This window comes from Bemisia tabaci, chromosome 4 (assembly GCF_918797505.1).
Source record: "Bemisia tabaci chromosome 4, PGI_BMITA_v3".
Taxonomy (NCBI): Eukaryota; Metazoa; Arthropoda; class Insecta; order Hemiptera; family Aleyrodidae; genus Bemisia; species Bemisia tabaci.
Genome location: NC_092796.1, coordinates 47,402,840 through 47,416,793, shown reverse-complemented (window position 1 = coordinate 47,416,793; position 13,954 = coordinate 47,402,840). Strand labels below are relative to the sequence as shown.

Sequence of the window (13,954 nt, the reverse complement as noted above, 5' to 3'; positions counted from 1 at the left end):
GTCTACCAAACTCAGCGCCGGATAGTCGTTTCGCTGGAGATATGGCTCCAAAGTATGTCTTAATTCCCTTTGCACAATGCAAATCAAAATCTGTAGCTCCACAGAAATTGACTTGTAGTATTTTAGAAATTCATGAGAATGCTTCTGAAAGTTTTTGTCACTTTCTAAATGAACAGCTTCGACCACAATCTACCTAACTGAAGTGCGCTCTGTCTAAGTTATACCAAATTGTGACATTGCAAATCTTCTCTAGTATTGTATATTATAAGAGGCAAACAATTTTTTGTTATTTATTGAAGACATTTTCTTTGACTCTTCTTCAACCTGTCAAAATTTGTTTACCGTCATTACTATGGTTTGATTTGAAATATTTAAATGCATGTCTTTTTCACTCAAGATTCACTAAAATGTATTTTTGAGCAATTGAAGAAGGCAGAAATCTAATAAGGTAAATTTAGAATTCACCAAAGGATCCCGCATCTTATGAAAAAATGTCAATACTCAATAGGTAGAAGCGCAAACGCTCTTCGTTCACATTTAATTTATACTGATCATTTTGATGTTTTTTTTTCAGACATTGGGACTTCCCAAACAGTGCACTACCGCACTACACAACTCCACCCCCAATGGGGACAGAGTACGAGCGACCTCCGCCGTATTACTACCCAGGTCCTGTTCCAGTCACCGCGCCGCCAGCCAAATAATCACATTTGATTAAACTATCCAAAGCTTTGTATAAGTCTCTACTTCTTTCAGTGTATCTGTTCTAGTGATGAACTAAGCGTGACAGTACTGTCAAGATTTGTGGCCTCCTTCGCATGCGGGTTTTTGGTAATGAAGACCCAGCGAACCGCTTCTGAAAAGATATCAGATAACATTTTATTTTTACGTATTTAATGAATCGGGTAGATTGCCAAGTGACAGGGTTCTCGTTTGGAATTTTTTTTATTGATCCTTTTTAACCAGCTAACAGACAGCACCAAATGCTAAAAACAGTAACTTGTTAATGAATTATGTCTCGCTGTTTAAGAAGAATGATCTCCCTCAGAATTTCAGCACACAAGTAAATTGTATGTACTTGCTATAGGATGTCACCATTGTAACTGCAGTCCACTTTGCTAGCAAGTGACGTTTGAAATTAGAGGGTTTCTCTTTAGCTTTCATTTTGTCACGAGAGGAAAAAAGTGCCAAAATACTGGACCAGCAAATGTGTTTTGAAAAAGTGTCAATACTTCTAATGCCATTCGTTTCATCAATCTGAGACTAATGAAATTCAAAGTAGCATGGAGATTGATTTTTTTTCTATGCAGACAACTTTTCAGTGTTTTTTCTGGAGGAAACACCGTATTTTTTTTCTCACTCCGTTTTCCAGTCAAAGTACCTTTGGAAACAAAATGTCTAAGAAAATTATGAAATTGACATTCCTAAAATGAGAGCTCTGTATCATGGCAGTAGCAATTACTGGCAATCTGTTTCTCAACTTCAAAGCAGAAGCTAAATTCGTTTTTTGCGACTCGCTTCAAAGGAGAGCGCTTGTAGCATCTGTATATATGAATACTTTGTTGTAATCTTCCTTTTATTTGGTTTAGAGGTAGACATTTATAACTATCCACTGATCGTTTCTTAGAGTGCTTTGTGGTTTTCCGTGACCATTTAAATGAAGGTTGGTTATTTTCTCTGTACGTTTCGGGACTTGAGCATGGAATTGAAGATTTCAGCTCAACCTACGGTTAAGGGAAAAGTATTGCGGTTCAGGTGAACATGACTGATTTAAATTGTGTGAAACGAATCTGCAGTGCACAAGAAAATTAACAAAATTTCAAGTCTTGTGGAATGATGGTTCAACTGCAGATGGTGGTATTCCGTTTCTTTTGCGTCACATATTTACGATTCTCTAGAAATTTGAAATCTTTTGCTCCTATTTTACTTACTATTTTTGCAACATTTTGTTCAGCATAATTGATTTATTTTCTCTTCAATTTTACCATCAATTTATCGTTGAAGCTGAATCAAACTCAGTCATCCTTCTTCATTCATTATTCTTAGCTTTTGCCCACTGATACTTAAACATTTTATTTTATAATGTTCAACCTATTTCATTACAACATTATAATCCAAGCAGTTCTGCTGCAGTTTTACTAATCAGCAAGTTCTAACATACATTCCTATTTATCCACCATTAGGTCTTCCTCGATCAAATTTTGATTTAAGATTTTATCTTGCGGTTTGTTCCTTTACTCACCTCTTTTTTAAAGCTCTGAAAAAATACTCAAACATGGCAATTAATAAGTGTTAGCCATCTTTAATTCCCTAATATTCAAATCTTAATTTATTTGTGTGGTTGTGGTTTGCCTTCTTATTTTTAAGGGCACTTAAACGACCAAATTTTTAACTTGCGACTTGATACCTTCATGTGAGCCAAAATTTCGAAATGGGGATTTTAATGCCCAGACAGTAAAAAATTTGTAGGAGTTTACTGAGTGCATACGTAATTGAATCCAGCCTGCAAGAGTCCTTTGCTTGAAGTTTTGGCTCATTTAGGACATGATATCCAGCTTGTGCATTGTTCGTTATGGCAAATGTAGCTGGCTTTTAATATGTGAGTGGAAAAGAACATTAAAGAATGTTGGTGTAATGTACAATGTGTGGGTCACAAGAATGACTTTGTTTAATTTGAGTCGAGCAGCATGACGAATTTTTAACCTGAATAAACCTGTCATAATCTTGGCTGTAAATGAACAAATTAATTCTAGGAGGATGCTAACTTTAACTCACAATCACTATGTTTTTTTTTTTTTTTTTTCAGTTGCTCAAAATCTTTAGTCACATGAATTTGGTTTTGGAAACAAATAGGACTTAAATTCTGTTGTCATTATGTTTATAATTGCAAACTAATTTTAGAGTATCGATAGCTTGAACATTTCAGAGTCTATATTGCTTTTAGTTCGGTTGTATCCCCCCCAGTTAAGCATTTATAACCTTCAACCTTGGGAACTCGACTCAATGGTTTACAAGGAAGCTATCACTCGAGACGTCAAGTTGAAGACTTAAAACTTGTCATGAAACGGAAAAACTGAATGCATGATTTCTCCGACTTGTAAAAGAGGGCTCTCGTAACCTCTAAATTCCAAAAAAGCTTAAAGAATGTCTTCATTGGTTGCGTTTGAATCTGTTAGTAACTTAACTTGAGTGATTAAAAAGATCTCAAATTAAAATAAGTATTTAAAAACTGCCATAGATCAAGCGTTTAGTGATCTATATGATCCTCATAAAAATTTGAGTACTGGAAATCTGTCCTCAACTGTTGTGGCACGATTTCTGTGTAAGTACTAAGTATTAGAATAATGGGAGATAACTTCCCATTTTAGTGTCTGATCTTTCGACTGTTTTATTTAGATTATTTTGTTAGACGAATTTAACTATTTCCACCCCCCTCATCCACATTATTAGTTTTTTATTATTTTCCATTTATCTCAACGCTTGGCTTAGTTTTAAGGAGCAGACTGATAGTAAGTCTTCTTTCTTTATTTTTATTCCTAGGATTTAGCAGGAAATTACTCTCATTTTTCATTGTATCTCCTTGCGATCGATAAAGTGTCATGATTCTGTATCATTAATCTCGACTTTGATTGATGTCATCTAAAAATTTTCCTTTTAATGATATAATTTTCAAAGACTAGCTGAAGACATGGGGTATTTTACCCTTGAAACAAACTATTTTTGACAAAGATGATATCTAAGTAAATCCTTGTCTTCAGCTCTCCAAAGCTGTCATAGACAAAAAAGGGTTTCCTGCTTTCCATTTTCTGGATGTTGCTTTCTGAGTCAAAAGACATTTAACCTTGACTTGGGTTTGATTTTCCATGAAGATCCAACAATTTTGAATTCGTCTCAACGAGTTTCAAAGTTTTGCATCCAAAAAAATCATTGTATGGAAGCATTTCAATGTTTGCGGCTCAGATAGATTGAGTTCGAAGAAAAGAACAAGCTCACTTCAACCCACCTCGATCATATTTCATGGTAAAAATTTCATTATCAGAGTACACGTGTACCATGTATCAAATGATTTGGTTTCAGGAAGAGGTGGGTCGGTTCCTTTATGTTTAATTTGAATCAAATAGTGGAACTATGTTCATTTTTCCTTTTTGCAAGTACATAATTATGTTTAACTCCCTTGTTTTTTACTTGAGTTAGCTTGACATCGCTGTTTATGTTTAATTATTTGTCTGTCGTTTCATTTTTCTCCCTTCCTCACTGTACATGAAGCTGATTATCTTTTTGAAAAATAAATATTTTTCCTCCTGATCATTTTCTCTTTTTTAATCTCAATTCCTGATCGTAGGGAGTAGGATTTCTTCGGAACTCATTAAGTATGGCAGCGTTTTTTGTTGGAAAGCAAGATGGTACAAGCTAAACAGATGTATCCACAATGGGAATTTTAGAGAACAACATAGATCCAAATGGAGTGTTTCAGAAGATACAAGTTTTTAAAAACTCCCTTAGTTGATTGATAGGTCAATTGTCTTGATAATGTCCAATTAGACTGCATGGATAGAAAAAAGGGAAGAATTAAGAAACTGAAGAGACTCGATTCATGGAATAAATTTATTAAAAATTCCAAGAGATTAACACAGTGAAAATGTATAAAAAATATTTCATGTCTTCAAAAGTTTCCAACACTATCTGACTCATACTTGAAGTCATCTCGACAGCAAATAGAAATACTTCCTATTAAATTCTGATACAAAAATTACCTCAATAAGAGATTAGTAGATTCTTAGGTTCTTGGGGCTTACTTCATGTGTCAAAGACCTTCATTGGATGGTAGTTTTAATTGAGGTTATCCGTAAAGGTAGCTTTCAAATTATGCAATTATCCAGTTCAGAGATAAGTCACTATTGAATTAGTGACAATTTTTTTTTTTTATAAACATTAAACATGGTAGTCAAAACTTAAAAAAATAAAATACCCTTGATATTTTGAGAAAATAAGATTCCTATACACTAATACTTAAAGACTACTTGTTTTTCGGTGGGGGCCTGTAAATACCGACTACTACTGCATGATCTCGCTCGTAAGGTTCCAATGTTAGCTGTTCCTGGGGTTTCATCTTTTCTGATTGTAACTTTTTCACTTCTCCTGCAAAGACAGCTTCGGGTTGTGCTGTTGAGTCAATGCAATTTGCCTAGAAATAGAGAAAAAATATTAAGTTGAAATAAAATCTCTTCAATTCCACACAAAAATTTTGACTTTCGTAAAAATCTACCAATGATTTTTTCGTTTGATGTTAAGATAAAGTATTGATTATTGAGGTGTTTGTAGCAAACACCCTAGTGATCAAGTCTTTTCCATAGTTTTAAGGGATAGATTACTGAATTTATCGTGAAGGATGCCTCGACACTTACATTTCGTGGGTCTACCACGAAGCTTATTGTGAAGAGAGTATGATGCACTCAACAGAGGTATTGTAGTAACTTCAAAACGATTCCCATGGTTGTTCACAGCAATCAAATTTCATTTCAACTTGACATATTATTTTTTCCTGGCAAGAACACATGCACAGGGACACAATAATAGAGGCTTTTCTCAGATATCTTGCTTTACTTTCCTGTATCAAGTAATTTGAACTCACCTTGATAGAGATGACGAAATGGCCACCATTCTTGAGGAAACTGTGGGCGTTGATTGCTACAATCCTAGCTTGATCTGGCTGAGCAACATCAGCAAAAATTGTGTCCACCATTCCAACAAGCATACGATACTTGTGTGGGTGTCTAGCATCCTCGATGATTGGAATGATATTAGTCCTTTTCTTGGCTACATTTAAAAGATCTCGGCCGGACCGATGAGAGAACTCTACAGCATAAACTAAACCTTCCTGAGAAAAAGAGGACAGTTTCATGGTAAGTCAACATGGAAGAGAGGAAATCATTTGCTTGGCCCGATTTTGGGGTTTCAAGATTAAGCTGGGATTTTTTCTTAATCAGCATGTTGCTGTGCCAGTAACCATTTGATTTTAATTAATATATGGATTGTAGCTTCAGTGTCAACTGATAACCAACCGATCGATAACCATAACTTCTGACATGGGCTCTTGTGGAAACTGGCACTGTTAACCCAAACAGTGAGAATTTAGAGGAAATTGCAGCTTTAGATTACTTATCGATTTTGGAGCTTTGAGAAGATCACGGTTTTAAAGTCACGGTTTGCAACAATACAGACTTACTGACAATTTTCACTTCAAGGATACAAGGACACAAGGATAATTGAATCAAATTCTGTTAGATAGACGTTAGACCAATAATTCATGAGCCCTGGCTTTCGTTGATCTTGCAGGGCCCTAGGGCTCATGAGTTTTTGGACCTCCGTCCATCTAACCAAAACCGATTAAATTTATCATCATCATGGCTCAAATTTGGTGTGATTTTTCCTTTTTGGAGAATGTTTTTTAATTTTTTTTTAAAGAAAACAAAAATAAATTACATACATAATATTATTAGAGAGAAAAAAATGAGTTAGGAAGGAAACAGAGCTGTCAAGATCTCTGTGGTTTCCCTACAGACAATTTGTGCAGACTCAGGGACTAGAAAAAGCAACTTATTTTGGCACATGTGCGTACAACACAAGATATTATAGAATTTACTTGTTGATAAATTAATTTCTTCATCATTCTGGTTCAAGATCCACCATTAAGAAGAATATAGTTAAGTGACTGAAATTGTACCTTGAATCCCCTAGAAGAGGATCTCCAATCCTTAAAGATTCTCATGACCAATTTTATGCTAGTTTGTCACAGAAAATGTTCAGCTGCCATCAAATTGTTCTCTCTAGTTGAACTAGAAAGACAGGTCTCAAATTATATTCCCTTCTCTCCCTGATAATTCAAAGTGTAAACTTACTGGCCCAACAACATCTGAAACGTGGGAAACAGTTGTGCCGGATGCAGCACCCAAGTATAGCACCTTACTTCCTGGAGGCATGTGAATTTGGTCCACACCACCAAGAATGGCGGCAGCTAATTTCGATCTGAAAGGGTTCCATACTCTGTATTCGATTTTTTCACCATTTTCCTGCAAAACATAAGAAGAACATTGGTAGAAATTTTATCATTGATTTCTTTATATCGTTCTGTGACATTTTGGCTTATAAAACTTACCTAAGGAGCCATGATTCATGTCTACAATAGAAAAGCTCATACATTTAATAAAAAATAACAAAATTCCCACATTTGGGTTAAGTTCACAGCGATTTTCGGTCACATAAAATGAGTAAAACGCATCATTTCACCTACACCGGAATATTGACAGGTTCTTACAGAATATCCAGAGTTATTTCTCATCATCGACTGCTCGGACAAGCTGACTCTCCTATCTTACAGAGGAAGATTTTTGTTAGAGTGTTTAGTTTGCCAAAAACTTCAACAGTTTGAAAATCATCGATGGGCCTGTTGCAAACTTTTGCTAGAGCCCAAGAAGAGTTGTTTCCCATAGATAATGCCTCAAAAATCACGATGAGCGCATTGGCAAAGTCTGAAATGCACTCATAAATTCACAATCTGCGTAAGAAATTTGCGTTATTTTGAGCTTCCCGCTTCAAAAATGATACTACTGCACAGGTGAACATTTTGTTAGAGGAGTCGCTCCATCGTCGGCAATATTCATCATGGCCGACGCTTGCGCAGTTCCTCGCGTAATTCGAGGAGAACTCAAGGTCAATTAAGGCGGGCGAGGAAAATATGAACGTAAACACGCCGATTGTTATCTGGTTTAATCCTGTTCAGGTGTTATCTCGTCCCATCAAACGTGTTTTGGCGGACTGGCGTCGGCCATGATGAGTATTGCCGCCAATGGAACGACTCCTCTAACAAAATGTTCACCTGTACCGTAGTATCGTTTTCGAAGCGGGAAGCTCAAAAAATCGCAAATTTCTTACGCAGATTGTGAAGTTATGAGTGCATTTCAGACTTTGCCGATGCGCTCATCAGGATTTAGGAGGCATTATCTATAGGAAACAACTCTTAGTTTTGCTCTAGCAAAAGTTTGCAACAGGCCCATTCAATTCATGATCTTAATTAAAGATATCGAAAATCAAAATTAGCTCCTAAAATTATGATAATTATTTACCAAATTAGAAGAGACTCTGAGCTGATCAATTGTGAATTCTGCCTACCTCAACTGAAATCCTTTTTTCACCGTAGACAGCATCACCAGGAACCATATTCTTTGTGACTAGAGCATCTTCTTTCCCACGAGCAATGAAGACACCTGGATGTCTATGCGGTTCGATGATAACAGTTTTACCTCCCTTAAATCCTGAAACACACCAGAGTAAAAATAAAATTGATCATGGAGGACTGTATGAAAAGGACATCCTCATTCCTCTTTCATCAGTTTTATTTCAAGAGTATTTATGGATACATGTGTGACAATTTACGGCAAGATGGACTTCAGAATAGAGAAACTCTTTGACTAATCACTAAACAGCACTTCAGGACTAGTTTTCTCATCAAATTTCAAGCATTATGCAAACTAAATATCTCCAAAATTGACACATGAGAGAGAAATAAGCAATTATTGTTCACATTCAAGCAAGAGAATGCACTTCTTTTTCACAGAAATAACCAAAATCAACGTATGTCAAGTTGGTCATTAAGTTCAAATGCACCCTTTAGCAAGAAGGCCTTTGCTCAACAAGCTTTTCTTCCCTCTTCGCTACATTTGAGTTATAAAATTTTCAGAAAAAGATCCCGCACAAAGAAAATTTTTTTTTGTTATAGAACTCACTGAGGTTAGGATGAGTCTCCAATTTAATTGCAGTAGGTAAACTTTACTTCCCTCAACGAGGGGAATATTTTAATTAAGTATTCAGTCAGAAAACATTGGATAATCACTTCTAAGTTGAAATTGAAGATTTTTAAGCCCATCATGAATACCTACAGGCTCATGGCAGTCAAAGACAGCCACTATTTAGAACAGTCTAATAAAGAATTTTAACCTCCTCCTCCTCCGCCGCGACCACCACGGCCACCTCCACGACCTCCACCCCTACCGCCTGGGCTTTTGAATCCACCTCCTCGGCCTCCACCACGGCCTCCAAAACCACCGCGACCTCCTCCTCGGCCGCCTCCAAAACCACCGCGGCCTCCTCCTCCTCCACCACCTCGTCCTCCTCTACCACCGGGTGAAAATGCTGGAAACAAAGAACAGACAAACTAAGATTCAGTACAAGAATTTTTGAGTGTTGACGGGTTGGAAGCTCTTAAATATCAAAGAACATTCATGAAACATTTAAGAGAAAATCTTTGATTAATTTAAATCTGAAAACAATAGAACATTAGCAAAGAATAGCAATGTCCCAAACAAAGGTACGCATTTTCCAACTTCAGCTACTAACAACATAAACAAGACTGGAAATTTTGATGCTTGATCATGAATTTTTGTGTAAGACTGACGCTAGGGTGAAAATGTCAGGTAACTGAATCATTGTTCTTATTCTGGACTTTAGGTACAATAGAGTAATGAGAAAAGCACTATGGATTCTCTTAGATCCTCTTCACATGATCCCACTATACAGTAATTTACACCAGTAGGCTAAAGGTAGAAATTTTGGATTTTCTGTCTCCAAAAGAAAGACAAAGGTGAAATATAGTGGTATGATTGGCAAACTTTGATAGTTGTTTCAGCGATTGTGCCTTAGTATGTCAGGTGAAATCCGCTACAAGCTGGCAGCAACTTCAAGGGTTGTTTTGGCTTGTCATTAATTCAGCAAGGAAAACGTTACATAAAATCCTAGCTCGCCTTAAAAAGACGAACACAAAATTTAGATAATTGACTCAGGGATGCAGAAAGTTCTGCCCTTCACGTTTTTTGAGGTTGCCTTTACTCTTTCCTTGACAGTGAAGACTAGCGCGCGTCACTGTTTCCTTCACATAAATGAGTGGGTTTAACTGTTTTCTTCAATAAGAAGAGCGCGTTACACAGTTTCCTTCGCCTTTGACCTTCGCATTTTGTTACCCTTTTAAAGCTTTCACATTAGCTCCGCGAACAGTCTGCGCTCAGCCGATCAATTTTTGCACCCCTGTGATTGACCCACAGGACTCGGTGCCATCATGACAGGAAAGCATAAATCTACGCTATGATTACTCCTCGGGAAGATTAAGATGCTGATCACGAGTAAAACACTTTGCAATAATAAAATCGTCAGTTTCTATCCCCTTGATGCTATGGAGGAAAGAGAGCAAAACAGAATGTACCTAGGATTGCCCTTCTTAATTTAAGGTTGCGTTGGGTATTAGCCTTGACTGTAATGGAGTGGGTGAAAATTGCACAGATACAACAAATTGATGAAAAGTGCAGATAAATTTCTGAGAGAAAATTGAGAAAATTAAGAAGTAAGAAAATAAGGTTCAAATTTTAAATAAAGAATGTCATTTCAGAGAGATGCCTCGTGACAGGCTACGAAAACACGTGCTCCGGGCTGCGCCGTTTCAAAAGCCGCGTGAGTTCAGGAGCAATTTCAAAAATTGAAATTGTTGGTGGAAAAAGAGACAAACTAGCCGACTTACATGGAAATCCCATATTGCGAGCGGTAAATTAGTTCACACACAAGAATTTATCACGCAAATTCCGACAGCCTGCAAGCGGAGGACCTCAGAGTTGAATTGCAGTTTTGCAGGTTAGGAATGAAGCGTGTAAACAACTTGTATGGAGCATGGAGCATAGAGAGTAAAAAATTCTTAGAAGGGGTCAGGGAGTCTCCCACTTCGAGACTTCTCTCGAGACGTAGAACACATCAGTAACCAATTGTGATGCTCAGATTGACAATCAGCCAATCAGGGACAGCTAGGGGACAACCAATTTCTTCACACGAACTCAAAAATATGACCACACTGTATTTACTTGTCTCTGGTATTTATTAAGGTTTTCCGGTTTTCAGCGTTTTTAGCACATAACCTCTGCAGTCAGCATTGAAAGTCTGAATTCGGGCTGAAAGGAAACCTTCTCTTCATCAAAAATTTGGTGAACAAGTTTGATAATTAGTGATAACACTGCCGCAATTTAGCACATCATCTTGCTTTCCACGAAATTTTGCTGAAGTTGTAAACTCTTTCATAATATCCTCTAAACTTTCAGTGATGAAGTCATGAGCTTCCGGAGAATTATAAATAACATTACCGTGAGTCCCTCCGCTAAAATTTTAATTGGATGGTGAGTCGAATTCTTTTTTCCTTCATTGTGTAGTCTTTCAATTACCCAGGTTTTTGGGGTTTTGCACCCTCTCTAAGCTTTTCCTTTATCTATTAGTGTCCATGATCAACCATAAAGTGTTGACAGGCCAAAAGCAAACGAGATTCTGGTTTAAGTTAGGTCCAGATCTTCCCATATCTCTGTTTTTTTTTGTTATTTTTTTAAGCTGGGCCTTCTGTTGAGGAGCCTTCTAGTTTGCCACAAAAACTCTCAAAAAGTAAATTTTTGTATCTTGATCCGACTATTTGTCTTCGAAGGCACCATGACGCAACTCTTAGGAAGTACGCTAGGAGTTGTACAACATTGTCGCATGACGTCTCTCCCAACAGTTGTTTCTCTAAGATAAGTTGCTGGTACTTAAGTGAAGCTTTTTCCTTGAATCTAGCTACATCCATTCCTGCAGTATATTATTCATTGCCACATGAATATTTTTTCCAGGACTGTCGTCATCGGGTTAGGAATTGAAGCCTTCATTCTAGCCAAAGATTCAATTGAAGCCAATCGTAAAAAGGCTATGCTGAGTAGGCAGCGCATGCAAGAGTCAAACGCTGAAGATTTCGAAAGTAACACTCAACGCACCCATTGGTGACAAATTCTAAGGTTTGCATCAATTTAATAACTCAATTTATTAAGGAATTAGGCCCATCAATTGACTTTACTGTGATACAGGAATTGCATTGACCATCCAAACTTAAATCGACATGTTTATGTACTAATGAGGGCCAGGATTTTGTCACAAGACTTTCTGGTGGGTTTTCATAGTTTTGTTTTAAAACATATTTTTCGTAGAATTTACTTATCTCTGCTATTTTTCTGATGCTTTTCTCTCTATAATTTACACTCTCTGTATCAATATTTATTCATCCTTTAACTTTAGTCTTTTATTTAATGGGTTTAGTCAGCTGCTAACTGAAATATTAGCTCATTATGTTTTCAAACAGACCGAGAAGTAGATAGATAGAGTGGTCTATAGGAAATCCAGAACTTTTGCTTTGTAAGGGGTGGGGCCCATCAAAATTTTCTCATCAGGTTTAAGTATGCCAATATGATTAATTCCCTTGACGGATAGGAAAGGACCCTTAAGAAGAATTTTTGATTAATGAAGAGTCGGAAATGTTGGTAATTTAATTGGAAAGGCAGTGTTCACTCATAAAATTTTTCTGTACATGATCTGGCATCTGTACAAGACTTCAGTACAGTTGGCTAATATAGGTACATCTTTTATGCTTGACTGCACTTGTACAGCATGTCTAGACGTAGCAACCAGTCGCAAAATGCGTATGCAAATTGATTAACTGTACAGGACAGGCAAAAGTAATCATCCGTCAAATTATCTGATGTGAGCTTTTTACAGTCCAAGAAGAGAATTGGCTGAAAGTAGAACATCATCTGAGGTGTACGTTTCACCACATGATAGCTGAAACACGGAGGAATGATTTTTTCCCTCCTACTCCATGCTTGATTTTTGACTGTGCCTTTGAAGTGTCTATTCATAAATCGGAGGAAAAATCTTTCACAACATTCTAAAATAATATATAAGATAGATTAAAATTGTAGATAAATGAAATGCCTGTCTAGTCTTGGATTTTTCCTTTCTTCGATAATTTTCAAGGAAGAAAGAAAGGAAAAGAAGCAAGGGGGAGGGGGAGGAAAAGTGAACTTAATTTCAAATCCACCTTAGTACTATGAAAACCAAGCGGATTCATAATGTTTGGAGCATCAACCTGGTGCAATTTTAGAAAGGGAAAAATGAATGTATCTTGTTTTTTCAGGCTCTTTTGCGTTGAAGTAAATTGAGGACCAGAATTTCCCTTACATAGAAAAATGGCGCAGCCCAGCCCAGATGATCTAGCCAAGCTGCAACTAGTCCAAGACCTTGAAATTGAAATGATGGCGGACATGTACAACCGAATGACGACTGCCTGTCACAAGAAATGCATTGCGCCCAAATACAAGGAGGCGGAATTGGGCAAGGGAGAGGCCGTCTGCATCGATAGATGTGTTGCCAAGTACCTAGAGATCCACGAACGGGTAGGCAAGAAACTGACGGCGCTTTCGATGCAAGATGAAGAGTTTCTCAAAAAGCAGGCAGAGGCCTCTAAATAGCAGTTAGCAGTCGTTTAATTCTAGTGGTTTTCTTTATTTCTAACTGTTTTTGTTGTTGGGATTCTTATTTTTTAATTTGTTGCCCCTCTGTAAATACCCTGATCTACTTTTAAGCTCTGTTTTTTCTTCTTTTTTTTTCATAAAACATGAGGTTTTAAGCCGGCATTGTAGTGTTTTTTATTGAAGCAGTATCATCTAAGTTCTTAAATAAATGTTTATTTTGCTTCAAGGTCATGCTCTCTCTATTATTTTATACCTATGCCCCCAGACAAGGGTGTCAATTCTTTAGAATGTAGCCCTATGCAGATTGGTTTTTGTGAATACTGTTATTTCTGTGGGAGGCTGTCTAGTAAAGACGGCAAAATCAGGTAAAGGGGCCATTCAAGAATATGCAAGCACTGCCAGGGTGGGAGGGGATCTGAGCCTGCCTCTCAGGGGGATTATAAAACTAGTCATACAAGCCTCCCACTTTTTTGGGCTTCATTTTTTTTATAAAATAATTATAAATATTTTTTTAATTTTTCCAAGGTTTTTTTAGCAGGAAGTTAGAATTTGAGTATTAAAAAACATTAATATGTATCTTGATAAGGAGTTACTTTCAA

The 13,954-nt window shown here is 36.9% G+C and overlaps 2 protein-coding genes and 1 long non-coding RNA gene across 3 annotated transcripts; 2 read left to right on the top strand and 1 right to left on the bottom strand.

Moving 5' to 3' along the window:
- The first annotated feature begins 5 nt into the window (after positions 1–5).
- Positions 6–4,930, top strand: LOC140224525 (uncharacterized). The gene is made up of 2 exons (XR_011899796.1): positions 6–52; positions 575–4,930. It is a non-coding gene; the product is annotated as an uncharacterized lncRNA (long non-coding RNA).
- Fib (rRNA 2'-O-methyltransferase fibrillarin) lies at positions 4,592–10,723 on the bottom strand. The gene is made up of 6 exons (XM_019061035.2): positions 10,565–10,723; positions 8,995–9,189; positions 8,170–8,312; positions 6,900–7,070; positions 5,633–5,878; positions 4,592–5,185 (listed from the first exon to the last, which is right to left on the bottom strand). The coding sequence occupies exons 1-6, from the start codon at positions 10,575–10,577 to the stop codon at positions 5,018–5,020; spliced, it is 936 nt and encodes a 311-aa protein (XP_018916580.1). The 5' UTR covers positions 10,578–10,723; the 3' UTR covers positions 4,592–5,017.
- A 971-nt stretch (positions 10,724–11,694) lies between these two features.
- Tim10 (translocase of inner membrane 10) lies at positions 11,695–13,586 on the top strand. The gene is made up of 2 exons (XM_072299966.1): positions 11,695–11,846; positions 13,019–13,586. The coding sequence occupies exon 2, from the start codon at positions 13,071–13,073 to the stop codon at positions 13,350–13,352; it is 282 nt and encodes a 93-aa protein (XP_072156067.1). The 5' UTR covers positions 11,695–11,846; positions 13,019–13,070; the 3' UTR covers positions 13,353–13,586.
- Positions 13,587–13,954: the final 368 nt, after the last annotated feature.